The 20,926-nt window shown below is 39.2% G+C and overlaps 1 protein-coding gene across 1 annotated transcript in view; it reads left to right on the plus strand.

Annotated features, from left to right (window-relative positions):
* The window catches only part of LOC124798414 (protein madd-4-like), a 473,991-nt gene that overhangs the window by 296,096 nt on the left and 156,969 nt on the right, over positions 1-20,926 (plus strand). Inside the window, exon 10 of the mRNA XM_047261811.1 lies at positions 6,211-6,350. Coding sequence (XP_047117767.1) covers positions 6,211-6,350 — 140 coding nt within the window. The remainder of the gene's footprint in view (positions 1-6,210; positions 6,351-20,926) is intronic.

A 20,926-nucleotide genomic window follows, 5' to 3' on the forward strand; every position in this document is an offset into this window, starting at 1 on the left:
GAGCCCAACTTAGTAAAGTGACTAGCAGTATTAACTAGAATCATACACTTTCATATGTGTTTTAGACATTTATCATCATCATCATGATCATCACCACCACCATCACATTATCATCTCCTTCTGACAAGCCAGTTTAGGTAGTTTTTGAATTATTTGCCCCATCTGTTTCTGTCTTGGCGGATTTTCTCTCTCACCAAGTTTCTACTTTACTTTTAAGTTCTTCTTTAATCAGGTCCAGCCAACTCTTTCATGGACACCTTATGGTGTTTGCCTGCCACATGTTATCCCAAGCACTGATGGGGGTTCAGTTTAGTTGCTTCTACACTGACAGGGAAAAAATTGCAGCATTAAGAAAGAGTTATGTAACATAAATGAAAGTTTATAGGCATGTTTCTACATCTGAAAGATGATGTCTGTTCACATTTTGCACCAGTTGCATATGAGTGGTGCTGGTAAAGCCACTATGAGGATACAAATCAGGCTTGTTTAAATACATGCTATAGCAGTCGTGAGTTGAGATAGGATGTGGTAAACTGATGTTAGTTAAGAATGCCTATAAGGTGACAAAGATGCCATATCAACACCTCCCTGACACTGAACGAGGTTATGTAATGGGGCTACAAGAATCTGGATGTTACTCAAATGATACTGCAGAAAAACGTGGCAGGAATGTCGCCACTATATGATTTCTGGCAGCCTTTCTCACAAGAATGTATGGTCGCAAGAAGGCCAAGCTCTGGACGGCCAAGTGGCACTACATTGTGTTCAGCTTATAGCTCTGGCACATTGTACTGCATCTGCAGCAGCAGTCTGGGCTGCAGTTGGCTCAACAGTGACACAGTGAACTCTTACAAATTGGTCACTTCAAAGACAGCTCCAAGGCAGATGTCCTGTAACTTGCATTCCACTGATCCCAAATCGCTGCCATTTGCAACTTTAGTTGTGGCTAGCAAGAGCTCATTGGAGAGCAGAGTAGAGGTCTGTTGTGTTTTCTGCTGAAAGGTGGTTCTGCCTAGGTGCCAGTAATGGCCATTTTATGGTTAGGAGGAGGCTAGTTGAGGGCCTCTTAACTAACCTCTCAGTGTGTGAGTGACAACTCCATCGTCATCCACAACTTGCATTAACAGTCTGTATTGACCAACCAGATACAACAGGCATGGAACACCATCCCACAAACTGACATCTAACACCTGTGCAACACAATGCAGACACATTTGCTTGCCTGTATTCAACATTCTGGTGGTTATACTGGTTACTAATGTATCAGAATTTCACATTTGTAATGGTCTATCTTGTACTTACATTAGCCTGTCTTCTTGCAATGTTAATTACTTAAATATATTATCTAGCCAAACCTATTCCTGAAATTTCATTACTGTACATCAATTATTTTTTGGTATTGGAATTTCTTTTTTCATCACTTTATTTCTCATGACCAAACCAACTCCGTCTCACTATACTCAGCCTTTCCTCTATGTCCACTTTCACTTACAAGTAACTCCATGTAATTTCATATCTGACCTAGTCTGTTCTGTTTTGTAGAGTAGACCAAAGGTACTTCATTTCAGCTGTTTGCAATTGACTTTCATGATTTTTAGTTATGACACAGCTCTCCAGACAATAATCAGTGATGGGCAGAAGGAAAGTTTTGAACATGGTCTGTTTGGCTTTTCATGGGAACCTCCCTACCACAGACATATCTTTGTGTTAGATTGAAGAATTTGGATCTTTTGGTTACTCTATGCAGAACCTCAGGATTAGCACTAGCATCACTTTTCACATATCCAGTTTCTTCCATATATTCATGCTGAGTTTATCTCATATGACAGTTCTCAACAAATATAAGAACATTTACATCTTCATTTTCCAATTCCTTGCAGTCACTCATTACAGTATTGATGATTATAGAGTAATGGGAAAAGGGAACCTCCCAGCTGTATACTGCTCTTAATACTAAATCAGTTTGACCATTCATCTCCTACTTGTGCACTATTCTCACAGTTATTGTACAGCACCTGAATTTTCATAATTAGAGATTTGGAGCATTCTGTTTCTCCAAGCAGTCCCATATTTTATACTTTATGATCAATATGTATATCAGAAAATACCAAGTGTCCTTGTGGTTAAAATGCTATTTTAGACTACATATCTCGCTACAAGTAGTTCATTCCTATGCCATAAGAAGGCAATATCTTGCTGTGTTCACCTTCCAAAATGAGAGATATTACAGTAGATTCTATCTTTGCATACCAGTTTTTATTGTGGTTAAGATTCAATACTCATATCTGTAAACCAATAATTTTTCAGTGGTAGTGCAAAATTAAATTTCAAGTTATCTCTTAAATAGTAAACTGAATTTCATCCTACATTTCAAAAGCAATGAAATTGTGTCAATCGCAAAACTAAATAATTATTGATATTATATTTGTAATTGAATTATCTTTTTAATGACTCTCTTGTTTTCCATAACAAAGATAATGCATCATATGGAATCATTTTGACCCTTCTGTCTAATTCTGCATGATTCAGTAGATGATGATATGTGCACTGATTACATTTACAAGCTTTTGTGACACCAAAGTCTATTGTAATGACTATTATTACTAGAATATGTGCCAGTACTGTGTATTTTGTATTATCTGCATGTTCATTGAAATACATATTTTGATACTTTTGCATGGACTACTGACTCATGTTTCATTTTTAAATTAAGTATTAAGCATTATTCCTTTTGTTTAAAAAAATTGTTGGAGATCAGAGGAAATCACTGCTTTTGCAAAAAATGCCATTGTTTAATATCCAGATCCAGAGCAAAGAATGTTGATGAAGTCCCTATTGTAATACTTGACAGCTTCACCTAAGTTTAGCATACTTGTTTGTGTCTTTGTCAGTTTGTACCTGTTTTCATTTTCCACATTAATTACTAGTTGTATTGCTTCTGTGAGCAAAATGTTCTGAATATTTTTTTGCATTACGTAAGATATTCTAACATTTTTGCAGTAGCTGCAGATTTTCATTTATCAGTTAGTACATTATCTGCAAGGAAATACAATAAATTGGAAGACAAGATTAATCAGATTCATAGCACAGTGGAAAACAAAGTAAAAGATAAATCTTAAGAGTAAAAACAAGACATAAACAGACTGAAGAGACTAAAGGCAAAGGAATGAGAGAGGAAACATATATAACTTATAGCATTGTTTAGTTCTTTATTGCATTGCTACAGTTGGTATTGTCATCTAAAGCTCTCCGTCTCCGTCTCCCTCCCTCCCTCCCCCCCCCCCCCCTTCTCTCTCTCTCTCTCTCTCTCTCTCTCTCTCTCTCTCTCTCTCTCTCTCTGTGTGTGTGTGTGTGTGTGTGTGTGTGTGTGTGTGTGTGAGAGAGAGAGAGAGAGAGAGAGAGAGAGAGAGAGAGAGAGAGAGAGAGAGAGAGAGGAGGAGGAGGAGGTGGAGGAGGGGGGGGGGGGCACCTGTGTCTGTGTACAAGCACATACGTGCATGTGTCTCTGTTAAGCACTTTTAGTCCGTCTTTTTTTTTTTTCACACACTCCTTTTTCATGTGTTCAATTCATTAATTCCTTGCCCCCAAACTCTACCTTCTCCCCCCCTAAAGCTCTCTGAGCTACGTTCTTGTCATGGGGTGATTTGTTATTCCTGTTGCTATGTGGATGAACATCATGGGTCCTTGTTGAAACATATATATTTTTTGGCAAATAACAATTTCTTTCCTCAGTTTAGTGGTCAGCCATATCATTTCTGTATTATATTTTTTAGAATGCATTTCTCTTTCTTTTCTTTTCAGTTTTTGAAGTAAAAACTTTTTTCTTTCTTCAATTCAAGCTGCTTATAATGTTTGGAGAATTCATGTATGAATGGGTAGTCTATGGCTGCAAATTATTTTGAATTGGTTTGTAGAGAATAATCTCATTTGTAATTCAAAAACTGCTTTCACAATTTCTGAAAGTATAAGAAATGTACCAACACAGTTTCTAATGTTTGTATAACTCTACTCCATTGATAGCAATCATTTTATATGCATGTTTGCTCCTTATAATCAAGAAAAATGAGAATTTATTTGTAACTATGCACAATGAAAGCCATTACAAAAATCTTGTTGCATTATGAGCATGTAAGAAACAGCCTAATTTTGTAGCTTGAGGGACTATAGATTGTTGTAGCAGTGTACTACATGTATTATAAGATATTACTGCTTTTGTTACAAAGTATGTAAGTTTGCACTGACTTTACCAAACTGATAATGGACTGCATAATGATAATATGTTGAATTTATACCTTATTTTATGTTAAGACATCTGGTCATTTAATACCATTGGAAATCTCTTAAATTGGAGATATGGGTATATCTAACATCTCAGTATTATTTTGCTACATGCTTCTTTGTATTATCATTATTTGAATTTGACAGTAGACAATATAGAGTTTATCACATTTACATTCATGGAAACAGTGATATCTGTTGCTGTGCTTCCTTCTGTCTTCATATTTCCCTAAGACTTAATGAATTTGAGCACAAGAAAAATACCCATTAATACACAGCAATATATTTTAGTTAAAATATTACTGAGCTTCCAGATGTGTCACATGATTTAAAGACCACAAGCTTTTGGCATATCTATGTTAGCTATATTCTGCCATCATAAAGTGATGCGAGTGCTGAATACCTCACACTGTTGCCCTCATCTGCTAGTGATGATAACAATAATGATGTCACTATAGCCTGTATGGTGAAAATAGATACCCACCAGTTAAAGTGGGCTAGATGCAGCTGCTTCACATGTCTCCCATAAACTGTCTTGTAATGCAATTTCATTGACGTTTCCATGTCAATGACTCAGTGTTTCTGCACTTGTAGGTGACTGTCAAGACAGTTCTGACAGCAGCCTTTTGAAATTCATGATTGAAAGCTGCCAGCTATCAGGGATCAACTCTTTCTGTATCGAGTGTAATGATTAGCCCATGATGTTCCATTTTTCCTAAAGACATTCACCACTTTGCAAATTCAGAAGCACTGGGCACAACCATACATGATTAATTACGTATTTTTTGATCACTCAATAAGAATATAGCTTCTTGGAAACTTGGTATATTTTAACTTAAATAACAAAATATATTCAGCATTTTAGAGCATTCTGCTGTGAAACTTGCACATTTATCTATGCACTCTGTAATTATTTGGGAGTCAGTCATCCAACATATTTATTTGGTAGACAGGTTACTGTGCTCCTCTCTATCTTATGGTGCTTCTTTCATATTTCTATTTCTGTTAGTATAATGAACTAAGTAGAGAATGAAAAACAAAGATGTGATATATAAATATACTTCTGTGTACAAACTATGAAACTGGTGATAAGAATTTTTGATTCAGAAACAGGGCCTTTTTCTGCACAAACACTGTTTTCACATTCTGCTGCATGACAGCATAGATTTCAGTGAATTAGAATTGTTTTATAAAATGTAATCCTGCATTGCACATAAAATGTTAATAAGCATTGAAATGATGATTTAGTGTTTCTGAAATTTTCTTTTTAATTATTACTCCTGTATGGCCTACTTTTTCTCAGATAGTTGAGAGATAAATCAACTAAAGATCTAAGATTTTTCCTTTTTGTTGAGAAAACAAAATATTGGGAGGAAAAGAATAATTATCTGCAGGAGATTCGGTGCACTATAAATGACAACACCTGCTGCAAAGCCCCTGTAGAGTTAATAATGAAGGCAAATAACATTACAAAGAAAACATGAAAAGCTATCAAGATTCCTAAACATTGTTACATGTATAAAAGAAGGCTGAAGAAAAGTAACATGCAGTGGAGGAAAGTAACACATGTTGCTCCAATTTAAAAATGGCTTCCTGGCTTCTCATTTGCTTTATTACCAATTACATTCTGTTTCACTTTGTGTGAATGTCCAAGTTGTAGATCTTGGCAGTTATTTCATTATCATTATCATTTCACTTCATCAAGATTTTATCAGAAAAGTAAGAGAATTTCATACCTTACTTGGTTTGATACACATAAAAGTTGCCTATTTCTTTTCACCATCTCCTTAACATATTACATTCCAAATCAGTTTTATAAAAGGTGTAAGTCATCTGCAGCAAAACTCTTCTTTCTTATTTTTAATTTTAACTTTATGGTGCACAAATGTAATAAAATGAGTATGGTGTACAGTACTGTCAATTCTTTTTCAGTATGGATTCTGATGGCACTCAAAGTTACCAGGCCGTCCATGAGGAACCCTCATTTGATATGAAAATAGCAAGAACTTCTCCTGGGCCATACATATGGAAGTCAATGGGCTACAAGCCATGCAGTGCTTCTTGCTTGGGAGGTATGATATCTTAAATTGCTGATTATAAGGTTTTACTATGAATTCAAACCAAAAGCTACCAGCTGCTGTAGACAGTTGATTAGTGCTGAATATTGCTCCTTTAGAATCCAAAATTATTTCTTATGGTGGTGAAATAGCTAAAACAAGAACGTCAAAGATGCAGGGAAGTTGCTCATAATAGTTAAAAAAAAAAAAAAAAATCCCAGGTTATGCGACAGATTAAAGGCAGTAGTAAGCTGGTCAGTGAATATAGACTGTCATGGAAATAGCAGCAGTCAAAGAATAAATCTGCCAAGCTAAGCTCCTACTTAAGTCCAAGTAGGTAACATCATTTGCAGTCTGAATTCTTAGCTGAAGTTCAATAAATAGGTAAAAAACCTTTGATGCTGTTGAGCTGGCTTGCAACATTAAGCTCAAAGCATTGCCCACTAAAATAAGGCCCAGCACTCACTGGGCATGACGAGCATTGGTAGCAGTCATTTAGTGTGGGGTGACTGAGAGTGCCATGTTTCAGAGTAGCAGAAGTTATCATCCTTCCCTGCTCTATTGATACATCACTGTCTTTGCAATTCTTGGATGCTACAGTTACCACTGCTGTGAACATGACTCTGCGCCCAATACTCGATTAGAGAATGCAGTGTTTATTGAAACTATCTGAGGGGAACTGCCTAAATAAAACATTTCCAAGAGAGTTAAATATGGCTTAAGGCCTGAACGAAGCTTCATTGGTGCAATGAAAGCAAAACTGAACTAGCAATAATTGGGAAATGTGTAGTGTGGCCCGGCAATACCACATATATCCTGTTCTCTGTTATAGGATGTGTTTGTTAGTAGAGGACACAGATACAGAGTTTCTTCAAAGTGTAACTGTGGCAATTATGATTTAGCCAGTGATATTGTGATTTTGAGGGAGATGTGTGATGACACTAAGTTGAAAGACCAAGGAAGCTGTCGTACTGTTTAAGACACTTTATGTGGGAGAAGCGATGGACTCTCAGGAGGGATTTCAATACCTTGGATGTCAAAAATGGCCCTACACCATGTTTGATGAGATTGGATTTGAAGCTTGTGCTCTTATCTCTAATGACCTCACCATTGATGGAATCTTAAATCCTAATCTTCCTTCCTTTGTTGTCACTAGAAATATCATCTCATACTTGAAGTTGTGCTAGAAGCAGCTACACTCCTGAAAATTGAAATAAGAACACCGTGAATTCATTGTCCCAGGAAGGGGAAACTTTATTGACACATTCCTGGGGTCAGATACATCACATGATCACACTGAGAGAACCACAGGCACATAGACACAGGCAACAGAGCATGCACAATGTCGGCACTAGTACAGTGTATATCCACCTTTCGCAGCAATGCAGGCTGCTATTCTCCCATGGAGACGATCGTAGAGATGCTGGATGTAGTCCTGTGGAACGGCTTGCCATGCCATTTCCACCTGGCGCCTCAGTTGGACCAGCGTTCGTGCTGGACGTGCAGACCGCGTGAGACGACGCTTCATCCAGTCCCAAACATGCTCAATGGGGGACAGATCCGGAGAGCTTGCTGGCCAGGGTAGTTGACTTACACCTTCTAGAGCACATTGGGTGGCACGGGATACATGCGGACGTGCATTGTCCTGTTGGAACAGCAAGTTCCCTTGCCGGTCTAGGAATGGTAGAACGATGGGTTCGATGACGGTTTGGATGTACTGTGCACTATTCAGTGTCCCCTCGACGGTCACCAGTGGTGTACGGCCAGTGTAGGAGATCGCTCCCCACACCATGATGCCGGGTGTTGGCCCTGTGTGCCTCGGTCGTATGCAGTCCTGATTGTGGCGCTCACCTGCACGGCGCCAAACACGCATACGACCATCATTGGAACCAAGGCAGAAGCGACTCTCATCGCTGAAGACGACACGTCTCCATTCGTCCCTCCATTCACGCCTGTCGCGACACCACTGGAGGTGGGCTGCACGATGTTGGGGCGTGAGCGGAAGACGGCCTAACGGTGTGCGGGACCGTAGCCCAGCTTCATGGAGACGGTTGCGAATGGTCCTCGCCGATACCCCAGGAGCAACAATGTCCCTAATTTGCTGGGAAGTGGCGGTGCGGTCCCCTACGGCACTGCGTAGGATCCTACGGTCTTGGCGTGCATCCGTGCGTCGCTGCGGTCCGGTCCCAGGTCGACAGGCACGTGCACCTTCCGCCGACCACTGGCGACAACATCGATGTACTGTGGAGACCTCACGCCCCACGTGTTGAGCAATTCGGCGGTACGTCCACCCGGCCTCTCGCATGCCCACTATACGCCCTCGCTCAAAGTCCGTCAACTGCACATACGGTTCACGTCCACGCTGTCGCGGCATGCTACCAGTGTTAAAGACTGCGATGGAGCTCCGTATGCCACGGCAAACTGGCTGACACTGACGGCGGCGGTGCACAAATGCTGCGCAGCTAGCGCCATTCGACGGCCAACACCGCGGTTCCTGGTGTGTCCGCTGTGCCGTGCGTGTGATCATTGCTTGTACAGTCCTCTCGCAGTGTCCGGAGCAAGTATGGTGGGTCTGACACACCGGTGTCAATGTGTTCTTTTTTCCATTTCCAGGAGTGTATATTAATAATTTAGATACTGCGTTGTATAAATTTTAAGAAAAAAGTTAATTTTAGTATGTTTGTGGCCACAGAAATGTTGGCATTCTTTTACCTTAGCAAAGAAAGAGTGGAAATGAAGAGAGAAAACAGCAACAACTGTGATCTGGAAAAGCTATTTACTAACATATTGTTGCAATTATTAAGTCTGGTTTTCTTCTTGTGCTCACAGTTCACAGGCATGTAGAAGTTTTAAAAGGACATCAAATTTGCGCTTGACTATAGAAATTATTTATTTACCAATTGCAGTTCAGCCTTTGGACCATTTTCAAGTGGTAATGTAAAAAAATTTTCTTCAGCACATTCCAGACATTATACATCTCTGAGGATTTTAAAGTCTGACATCTGCTGATGCAAACTCTTTTGCAGTTCCACTTGAAAATGGTCCAAAGCCTGAAACTGCAGTTGTGAAATAAATGATTTCTACAGTCAACAGTGAATATAATATCCTATGAAAAATATTGATTGTGTGTTACTGAGGGTATACATGTTCACTGAAAAACTATTACAATTCATTTTGTATATCTGTAGAAGGATGGAAGATTAGGTTTAACAGCTCATCGACAGCATGGTCACTAGAGACTGACTATATTTCTGTAACAGTTGTGAGCAAACTCAGCATTTGTCTCTACAACAGTAAATGTTACATTTTAACATCTAATCTTAATCACATTATTTACAGCACCTCACTTGAACTGGTTTACCATTACCCTCCATAAACTATTTTTACTATTTTTTTTCAAATAACCCTCATTTCTCAAGTATCTAGTCCTAAAATGCTTCAGATTATATACTTATATCATAGTAAGTCTCTTGTATTAACTGCTTTAGCAAAAATGTAGATTTAGTTCTTTATCCTTCACTAAACTTGCAAAGCTAGAAACTCATTCAATTTTTTACCAAAAGAATCAAAAAGAGTACAAACTTTTTCAGAAGTGAAAAGAAAAAGAAGCTACTGTGAATAATGTCAAGCTGTTTAAAATGTGAATGGTGTGCCACAACCTGCATGAAGGCAAATGCTGCTCCTATTTGCTGATACAGTGATTGTCGCTCAGGCAACACAAAACTATTAAATAAGCATCTATGTTTGAACCATTCAGCCAAATTTAGCAGTTTCACTGATGTGAGTTGTAGTTCACATTAATGTTATTAAGACTATAGTCAAACAATCGAAAATCCAGGATGGAATGTATCAATATTATGAAATGGACAGTTGATATTCACCATATAGCAGAGACGCTGAGTCACATATAGGCACAACAAAAAGTTTGTCACACAATAAACTGTCAGCCAACAAGGCCATTGTCAAAAATAAACACCAGCTGTGAGGACCGGTCGTGAGTCGTGTAAGGGTAGCTCAGATGGTAGAGCACTTTTCCGCGATAGGCAAAGGTCCCAAGTTCGAGTCTCGGTCCGGCACACAGTTTTAATCTGCCAGGAAATTTCATATCGGTGCACATTCGGCTGCAGAGTGAAAATCTCATTCTGGACACAAATTCTCATGCAAATGTAACTCACACACTCATGACCACTGTCTCAGGCAGCTGCAGCCAGACTACGAGCAGCAGTGCATGATGGGAGAGGCAGTCGGGTAGGGGTAAGGAAGGGGTTGGGTTGGAGAGGGGGAGGGATAATGGGGTAAGGGTGGGGGCAGTAAAGTGCTGCTGCAGGAGCATGCAGGGATGAGGTGGAAAGAGGGTAGGGCAGCTACATGCAGTTGGGAGGTTAGACAGAGGGCAGGGTAGAGAGAGGGGGAGGTGAAAAGTGAAAGGACTGGTTGCATTGGTGGATCAACGCACTCAGTATTTTTACTTCCCTCCTTTTCCGCTTCTCCCCTCCCCCTCTCTACCCCGCCCTCTGTCTAACCTCCCAGCTGCGTCTAGCTGTCCTACCCTCTCTCTAAATTGTCCCTGCACACTCCCGCAGGAGCACTTTATTATCCCTCACTCTTACCTGCTATCCCTCCTCCTCTTCACCCCAGTCTCTTCCTTACCCAGTCTGGTTGCCTTTTCCACCTTAAGCTGATGTTTGTAGTCTGGCTTCAGCTGCTAAAGACTGTGGTCATTTGTGTGAGTTGCATTTGTGTGTGTGTGTGTGTGTGTGTGTGTGTGTGTGTGTGTGCGTGTATTTTTAACAAAGGCCTTGTTGGCCAATAGCTTATTGTGTGACAGTCACTTTATTGGGCCTGTCTGCTAATCAACATCTATATGGTGAGTAACAACTATCCTTTTCATAATATTGTAAGACTACAGTCAAATTGTCATAAGAAGATCCCTGATAGCTAGTAGCACTGTTACCACCTTTCAATTGTGAAGTGAAAATGGCTGGAGATGACAACAATAGCCATCTATGGAGCTGTGATAGAAGGAGGCTTTAGCACAGAGACATTTACGGACTCATGTTGCATGACTGGTTGAGATATGTGCATGACGCTATTGTGCCTAGCCCAGTGAAGCTGTCAGTAATTAATTTACACCAACTTGGGTATGTCACATTGGATATAGGTTTTTCCTGGTTGGAGCAATATGTAAAATAATGGAAAGGCAACCAATCAGCTATAGCAGATTGATGCATGGAGCACAGTAACATGTAACAATAAGAGCATTCGCACTAGCTTTCAACCACTAGCTTTTTCTCCAGCAATGGTATACACATTTATACACACAACCTCACAGGGCTGTTGTGGTCATAGGGGTTTTTGTTTGAGTGTCTGTCTGGTTGTGTGTGCGAATGTGTGTATTATTGCTGGAAAAAGAGCTAATGCTCGAAAGATAGTGTGAATACTGTTTCCTTGTTATGTTTTACTCTGTTTCCGCTATAGGTGAGTGGTTGCCTTTTCGTTATTTTACATATTGACTATAGGTTAGATGACTGTGTTGTAATTAAAGACTGAGGAGATGCTGTGAGTTGCAATAGTTTTAGAAATTTGAAAGAAAGAAAGAGATGTGTGAAAATGTTGGGGTACCCCAAAGGATAGGTTCAGCTGCCTAAGCATAAAGAGTTTCGGGTGTTCTTTGTATGCGCAGAGCGGGCCCGTTTCTCATGGTGTGTAGAATTGTGTCTTACCATTGAGTATAGGTGACTGTAATGGAAGAGTGTAATGGCTATGTGTATTGTGTGGTAACCGTTTTGTTTTGTGTGATGAGAAGAGAAAGGGTAAACCAAGGGCCAGTGTAATAGTACCAAAGGGGGCACTGAGCTTAAAATACTCAGCCAACAGATGGATCACCAACTACAGTGCCACATGCTCTCATTCCATTACACACAAACAAGATGTTTTGAATTTAATTCAGGACATTAGCACAAAGTTTCATTATCAGGTATTTTATGTCAATACCTCTCATCTTCTTGTCAACCAAATACTGGCAATGAAAGGCCTTCCACCATCAGGGTTTAAACCATCTACCCCAAGCTGAGCATTACTGCACAGGGATGTGTTAGAGACCTCAGTTTTAGAGGTGGTTAGCGCTTTTAAGAGTGTGGACAAAAGCATACAAACAACTTAGAAAGTTCATAAATTATCTGATAGTTCAGGGCATAACTCAAAACCTGAAACTAATAAAGAAGAGCCCAAGAACACTGTTAAGATGTCATTGGTAGGAAGGAGTAATGGCACAGGATTTCGGAACTGATGCAGAGGTGTTTTTTTACAGCTACTAGTTTTAACCAAATTCAAGACTCAGTGCTTTCACCTGTGTTACAAGCTTCTGAGAAAATATCATGGTAAATTAGATCATTTAATAATAATTGGTGGTACAGGCAAAAATTTGGACTGCAATCCCAAGTACACAACATAACACTCATCACTAAGAATATTTCTCATACTAGTATGAAGATTGTGTTATTCTTGGATCATTGTGATAAGTGCCCAATAACGCATTCTGTGAAACATGTTAATATAGAGGTAGGATAACTACTCTGTCACATCATGCATGTTATGATCTGCATCTGAATGCTTTTAGTTTTAATCTGCTTGTACAACAAACTGCAAGAAAGATCCAATCAGACCAAAGAAGTATATATTAAATCTCAGTGATTTTTCATTGTTTTCTCTAGGCATGTTTAGGGCAAAGTAGCAACCTGTATAATAATTTTATTTAGTCTGTGTAAGCACAAGTGATATATGTCAGTTTAGTGAAAATTTGTTATTAATGGAATATGCAGGAATAGTTAATTCACTTAATTCATGTACACCTTGGCTTCTTTTATGTCCCTAAAGATTCTCCTGTGTAATGGGATCTAGTGAATATGATGATAGAATAAATCACTGTCATTACCATTATAATGTTAAAGCATTTATACCCACATTTAATAGACTTCATAACTGAAGACTTTTGCAAGGTCTAATTAATGCCAAAGGGATGGTCTACATGTTCAACCCACAGAAAACTTATAAAGTTCACTTGCATATTTTCCCAAGAGTACTATTTTATAGGCCAAACTGAGAGGCTAAGAGTAATTTGCTATTTGGTAAGTCATTATCATTCTGATTTGCGTTTCACTGTTCACAGCATACTACAGTAATAAACAGATGACCCTGTAATCTTACCCTCCACAAGTCACCATTACATTTCTCTGTCTATAAAAGTTTTGAAAGCTTCAAGAGGTGTAAGATATACAAAAGAAAAACTTTTTACTGTCTTCATTATCTCATCTTGTTGTTGGCTCCAGTTCTTGCATCTAGGGGTACATTATCGCTGCTGAAATTTTGATTTAATGTTGTGGTTTTCTTATGACTAAACAACTGATGAAGATTTGCCTGTATATTTCTGGAATTTTATTCTTTGTCACATTATTAAATATCACACCATTCTAACAATTTCCACTTAATATTCCAAATTACGTTGATAGTATCGATCATATAAATATGACTGTCTCCATCAGAGGCATGCCCGCTACTACTAACATTCTGCAATACTCATAACATTCCAAAGACTTTAGAAAGCAAAAGAGTTTACATGCTTTCATGACAAAAGAAGAATGTTTGCTAAAATATATCATTATTTTATAAATGAGCTTAGAAATAAATTTAATAATTAGCATCAGATTGTGCATTTAATAATATGAATTTTAAGTATGCCAGACATTTCATAGTTTCAAATATTTCCAAAAGAAAAGTAATTTTAAACGTTGTGTATTGTGTATTGAATCAGGGTCCTAGAAACAACAGAAAGGCTTCATCCCACCAAAGCCCTCAGTGGTTCACAACCCCACAACAGGCCTCAGCAGTCTACCCACCCCACAGCCAACTCACACTGAACCCTGGGTTATTGTGCAGTTCTGTCCCCAGTGGATTGTAACAAATTAATTTCTTTTTATACATTTTAGCCTGAAATATAATACATCATACACAAAATCAAATGAAATTCTTTCATTGAAACTGCCGAGAATGTTCACCTATGCAGGATTTAAAATACCTTTTGGTATTGCCTATTTCTATAAAAAAAAATAAGTTTAGTTAGAAAAGTGTGTTCCATTACAATATCCCCCTCACAAAATTTGGAAACAGTATGTTTATAATATTTTGTGACAGGCTGTACAGTTTGCCAAACACTGTACAAAATGATGCCCAGGATAGCAGTATCTGATTCATAACATATTACAGAAAACATAGGAAAAATATCTGCTGTACAAATCATGATCTATACATATATATATCAGGATATGATATTCAGATTTACAGGTCTGTGGAACATACTGTCGTAAGACAAATAATACAATGTCAAAACTACAACATAACACCACTAAACCATAGAAATAAATAAAGAGACAATGTAAATTACTAGAATTATAAATTGTATGTTAACGTCCATACAATCAAATCTTCAAAAGTGAAGAGAAATAATTTCAGAGGCTAAGTGTACATCGAGTGAGTCGACTCGAAAAAACTCATGACGACGGGTACAGACCAGAAGAATATACACAGTCATGGGTAGGAATCAATCACCCACATAAATCAGAGTATTCAAGGATATGTTGACTCATGATAGAACAAAATAATGGAAAAATATTAGGGCCTAAGTTTACGATGTGGGGATCGACCCAAGAATCCAAACCACACTAAGTACAAACCAGCAAAAAATGTTTCGACACAACAAAATGAATAAAGTTTATAATCATATCAATAAGTTCAATTATAAGCAAAGAGTAAGTGTCAGATGCATCTAGGCTCAGTCAATGGTTGTACGTTCTCTACACACACACACACACACACACACACACACACACACACACACACACACACACACACACAGAGTCGCAATGAGCAGAGGTACCCAAAACAGAGCTAAGCATGAATCTGTTCACAGCCCAAAATCCAATCACATACAATATTGCAATACTCAGGATACATGCAGTCAAACAGAGTCATTAATTAGCTTTGAATAATGACACAATCCAGTACCTTGAGCATCAAAATCAGAGTATGAAAGCAGAAATGTATACATCTTATTATATTGTTTATACTAATAGATGTCTTCCACACTATTTTCTAATTGACCATACAAACTAGCCTATGTACACAAAGACCTAGAAGATTCATTCACAACTGATTAAAAAAATTCATACTGATTTACAGTTACATAATGTATTGGAAAGCAATCCCCCTACTTGAAAGAAACATGCATTTATGCTGAAAAACACTGTCTTTAGCAGTCTTTGCTAACAATTCACCGAGCGAGGTAGCGCAGTGGTTAGACACTGGACTCGCATTCGGGAGGACGACGGTTCAATCCCGCGTCCGGCCATCCTGATTTAGGTTTTCTGTGATTTCCCTAAATCGCACCAGGCAAATGCCGGGATGGTTCCTTTCAAAGGGCACGGCCGACTTCCTTCCCCGTCCTTCCCTAATCTGATGAGACCGATGACCTCGCTGTCTGGTCTCCTTCCCCAAAACAACCCCCAACCTAACAATTCACAAATATCAGACACAACACAGATCCAGTCAACAGATGCTCAAGTACATTACCGATCACCCATGATCTTTTGCAAGTTGACTGGTTCAGTAGGGTACAGCCATATGGCAGAGTGGGAAGTGGATTCACCCACATCTTTCAGTTTCCTCCTTAGACTTCTCATCATATGCTCCAACAGATAGGTAACTTCCTATCTAACATTCACATCAGATCCTGAAACATTGTTTTGTATACTAAATATGCTGTTCAATACCTTCTTCACATCACACAAGATATGTTCTCCTTAGTAACTTCAAAGTTTTGGCAGTTCAAATGTATGGTGAATGGTGGTACCCCTTCAGGAAATGGCAGAGACAGGAAAGGACACCATTCAGTGTATATGCTTGGATGCCTCATTCAACATGCTGAAGAGGCTATTCCAGCAGCCATTGAGAGAACAGGATGCATCCAACTGCAGATTGTGGCACATGCTGGAACAAAAGGTGGCTGTCGTCTGGGCTCTGAAGTCATTCTGGGTCATTCCAGCAGCAGGCAGAGAAGGGTGAGAAGACTAGCCTTGCACATGGAGTTTTAAAAATGCTCACAATTTGCAGCATTGTCTCCAGAACTGAGTGTGGCCCTCTGGTTCTGAGTGAAGTGGAAAGACTGAACCAGAGACTTTGAAAGTTCTGTGACGTGTTTTTATTTTTATATATATATAAAAAAACAAAGATGAGGTGACTTACCGAACGAAAGCGCTGGCAGGTCGATAGACATACAAACAAACACAAACATACACACAAAATTCAAGCTTTCGCAACAAACTGTTGCCTCATCAGGAAAGAGGGAAGGAGAGGGAAAGACGAAAGGAAGTGGGTTTTAAGGGAGAGGGTAAGGAGTCATTCCAATCCCGGGAGCAGAAAGACTTACCTTAGGGGGGAAAAAGGACAGGTATACACTCACACACACACACACACATATCCATCCACACATACAGACACAAGCCTTTTCGAAGGCATGTTTGCGGAGGGAATGTAAATAAAACTTAATAGGGTCGTTGTGGGGGGTGTTGTGAGGGTGACATGGTATTAGAAGGTGGAAAGTGTAACATGAGGTGAAATGAAAATGAAAATAAAAATATATGGGGAGAGATAAAGGTGAACCGGAAAGTAACTGGCGATCTGGAATGAAAAAAGGCGAAAAGGTGTTGGTTACAGCTGGGCTATGTTGGACTTGGGTTGGTAGACAACGATGTGCATAAAGGTTAGGTGGTTGTGTTGCCGCCAAAACACGTTAAAGGACGGAGAAATTCGGGAAAATTTCGAAAAAACTGCGTGTAGTATATTAAAAGGAGTGGTTTTGTGGTGGCAGATTATGAAAATGAGGCTAACAATTGTCTGACGAAGAAATAATGACGTTAAAACCTGTGGGAAGCGGCTAAAAATTACGAAATATCGTATTCATGATCCATGGAACTAGTATTAATCTAATCTAATCTAAAAGTGATGTGGGAAAAACGGAAATGGAAATAAAGCGAAAGTTATTAGAACTGTCCGAAATGGTTGTTTAAAAGGTGAAAGGGACTGTTTGTGAACTAGAAACGGTGGATATCATAGCGGCGGTAGTGCTGAAAGCGGCAAAAAAAATTTTTTTTTGGTGTGGTTTGGAAGTGGGTTACGTATTATTGAGCATATATAGGCGGGATAAAATAGTATAGCAGATTACGGTAAAAAGGAGAAGGTGAATACAAAGTGAAACTACAGGCAGAAACAGAAAGAGAAAATAAGACGACAGAAAAGATTTCGAAATGCAACAGTGACATTAACAAACGTAATTGTTGGATTCAAATTAATGATATCAATATAATAGAGGGAAACATTCCACGTGGGAAAAATTATATATAAAAAGAAAAGATGAGGTGACTTACCGAACGAAAGTGCTGGCAGGTCGATAGACACACAAACAAACACAAACATACACACAAAATTCAAGCTTTCGCAACAAACTGTTGCCTCATCAGGAAAGAGGGAAGGAGAGGGAAAGACGAAAGGAAGTGGGTTTTAAGGGAGAGGGTAAGGAGTCATTCCAATCCCGGGAGCGGAAAGACTTACCTTAGGGGGAAAAAAGGACGGGTATACACTCGCAAACACACACATATCCATCCACCTATAATAGGCATGCTGTTCTAATTTACGGTTGGCCTGTAGGAGGATGCTCTGAACAGCCGGTGTGGATGTGGGAGAGGAAAGATTGAGGACTTTTATTATGGATAGGAGTTGACGGGTGTGTTCATTGGCTGAGTTGATGTGTAGGTGAAGGATTAGGTGGGTGAGGACAATGGATTGTTCAGTTTGGAACTGGTATAGGGACTGATGGAAAGAAGGGTTGCAGCCAGAGATGGGAACTTTAAGTGTGAGGCCTTTGGGGGTAATGCCAAATGTCAGACAAGCCTGAGAAAATAGAATATGGGAGCGTAATCTGGCTAGGGCGAAGGCATGTTTGCGGAGGGAATGTAAATAAAACTTAATGGGGTCGTTGTGGGGGTGTTGTGAGGGTGACATGGTATTAGAAGGTGGAAAGTGTAACATGAGGCTGAAATGAAAATGAAAATATAAATATATGGGGAGAGATAAAGGTGGAGTTGAAAGTAACTGGAGATCTGGTGTGAAAAAAACGCGAAAAGGTGTTGGTTACAGCTGGGCTATGTTGGACTTGGGTTGGTAGACAACGATGTGCACAAAGGTTAGGTGGTTGTGTTGCCGCCAAAACACGTTAGAGGACGGGGAAATTCGGGAAAATTTCGAAAAACTGCGTGTAATATATTAAAAGGAGTGGTTTTGTGGTGGCAGATTATGAAAATGAGGCTAACAATTGTCTGACGAAGAAATAATGACGTTAAAACCTGTGGGAAGCGGCTAAAAATTATCAGTGATGTGGGAAAAACGGAAATGGAAATAAAGCGAAAGTTATTAGAACTAGCCGAAATGGTTGTTTAAAAGGTGAAAGGAACTATTTGTGAACTGGAAATGGTGGATTTTATAGCGGCGGTAGTGTTGAAAGCGGCAAAAAAAATTTTTTTGGTTATGGTTTGGAAGTGGGTTACGTATTATTGAGTATATCTAGGCGGGATAAAATTGTATAGCAGATTACGGTAAAAAGGAGAAGGTGAATACAAAGTGAAACTACTGGCAAAAACAGAAAGAGAAAATAAGACGACAGAAAAGATTTCGAAATGCAACAGTGACAATAACAAACGAAATTATTGGGTTCACATTAATGATATCAATATAATAGAGGGAAACATTCCACGTGGGAAAAATATATCTAAAAACAAAGATGATGTGACTTACCGAATGAAAGCGCTGGCAGGTCGATAGACACACAAACAAACACAAACATACACACAAAATTCTAGCTTTTGCAACAAACGGTTGCCTCTGTATATGTCTGCTTGTGTCTGTATATGTGTGGATGGATGTGTGTGTGTGTGAGTGTATACCCGTCCTTTTTCCCCCCTAAGGTAAGTCTTTCCGCTCCCGGGATTGGAATGACTCCTTACCCTCTCCCTTAAAACCCACATCCTTTCGTCTTTCCCTCTCCTTCCCTCTTTCCTGATGAGGCAACAGTTTGTTGCGAAAGCTTGAATTTTGTGTGTATGTTTGTGTTTGTTTGTGTGTCTTTCGACCTGCCAGCGCTTTCGTTTGGTAAGTCACATCATCTTTATTTTTTGATAAATTTTTCCCTCTGTCCAATTCAGATAATGATAGCTGTAGGAAACCCAGAAGTTTCAGTGTAAGGTCACACACGAGATTACGAAAATCCTAATGGTAAAGTGCCGAAGCATTTGCAACAAAGTGCCGAAGTGCTCATGAAAAGCAGTGAAGCGCACATAATACTAGGTACAGAAAGCTGGTTGAAACCTGGAATTGATAGCAGTGAGTTTTGGGGAAAATTTAAGGGTATATCAAGAGTATAGGCAAATGTGAAATAGAGGTGGTGTATTTGTTGCAGTAGACAAGAAACTTAAATCGACTGAGGTAGAAATTGAAGCTGCATGTGAAATTGTCTGGGCAAGACTCAGTTTCAGAGGTGGGCATAAAATGATAATAGGATTCTTCTATCACCCACCAGACTCATCTCCTGATGTAACCGAGAACTTTAAAGAAAACTTCAGTTTACTTATACGTAAGTTACCCAGTCATACTGTAACAATCAGTGGAGACTTTAATCGTCCAACAATTAATTGGAAAAATTATGGTTTTGTTAGTGCAGGGTGTCATAAGACAACCTGTGAAACTTCACTAAATGCCTTCTCTGTAAACTATCTAGATCAGAGTTAGTTTGTTGTTGTTGTTGTTGTTGTGCTCTTCAGTCCTGAGAGTGGTTTGATGCAGCTCTCCTTGCTACTCTATCCTGTGCAAGCTTCTTCATCTCCCAGTACCTACTGCAACCTACATCCTTCTGAATCTGTTTAGTGTATTCATCTCTTGGTCTCCCTATACGATTTTTACCCTCCATGCTGCCCTCCAATGCTAAATTTGTGATCCCTTGATGCCTCAAAACATGTCCTACCAACCGATCCCTTCTTCTAGTCAAGTTGTGCCACAAACTTCTCTTCTCCCCAATCCTATTCAATACCTCCTCATTAGTTACATGACCTACCCACCTTATCTTCAGCATTCTTCTGTAGCACCACATTTCAAAAGCTTCTATTCTCTTGTTGTCCAAACTAGTTATCGTCCATGTTTCACTTCCATACATGGCTACACTCCTTACATATACTTTCAGAAACGACTTCCTGACACTTAAATTTATACTCGATGTCAACAAATTTCTCTTCTTCAGAAACACTTTCCTTGCCATTGCCAGTCTACATTTTATATCCTCTCTACTTCGACCATCATCAGTTATTTTACTCCCTAAATAGCAAAACTCCTTTACTACTTTAAGTGTCTCATTTCCTAATCTAATTCCCTCAGCATCACCCGATTTAATTTGACCACATTCCATTATCCTCGTTTTGCTTTTGTTGATGTTCATC

This window comes from Schistocerca piceifrons, chromosome 5 (genome assembly GCF_021461385.2).
Source record: "Schistocerca piceifrons isolate TAMUIC-IGC-003096 chromosome 5, iqSchPice1.1, whole genome shotgun sequence".
NCBI classification, from domain to species: domain Eukaryota; kingdom Metazoa; phylum Arthropoda; class Insecta; order Orthoptera; family Acrididae; genus Schistocerca; species Schistocerca piceifrons.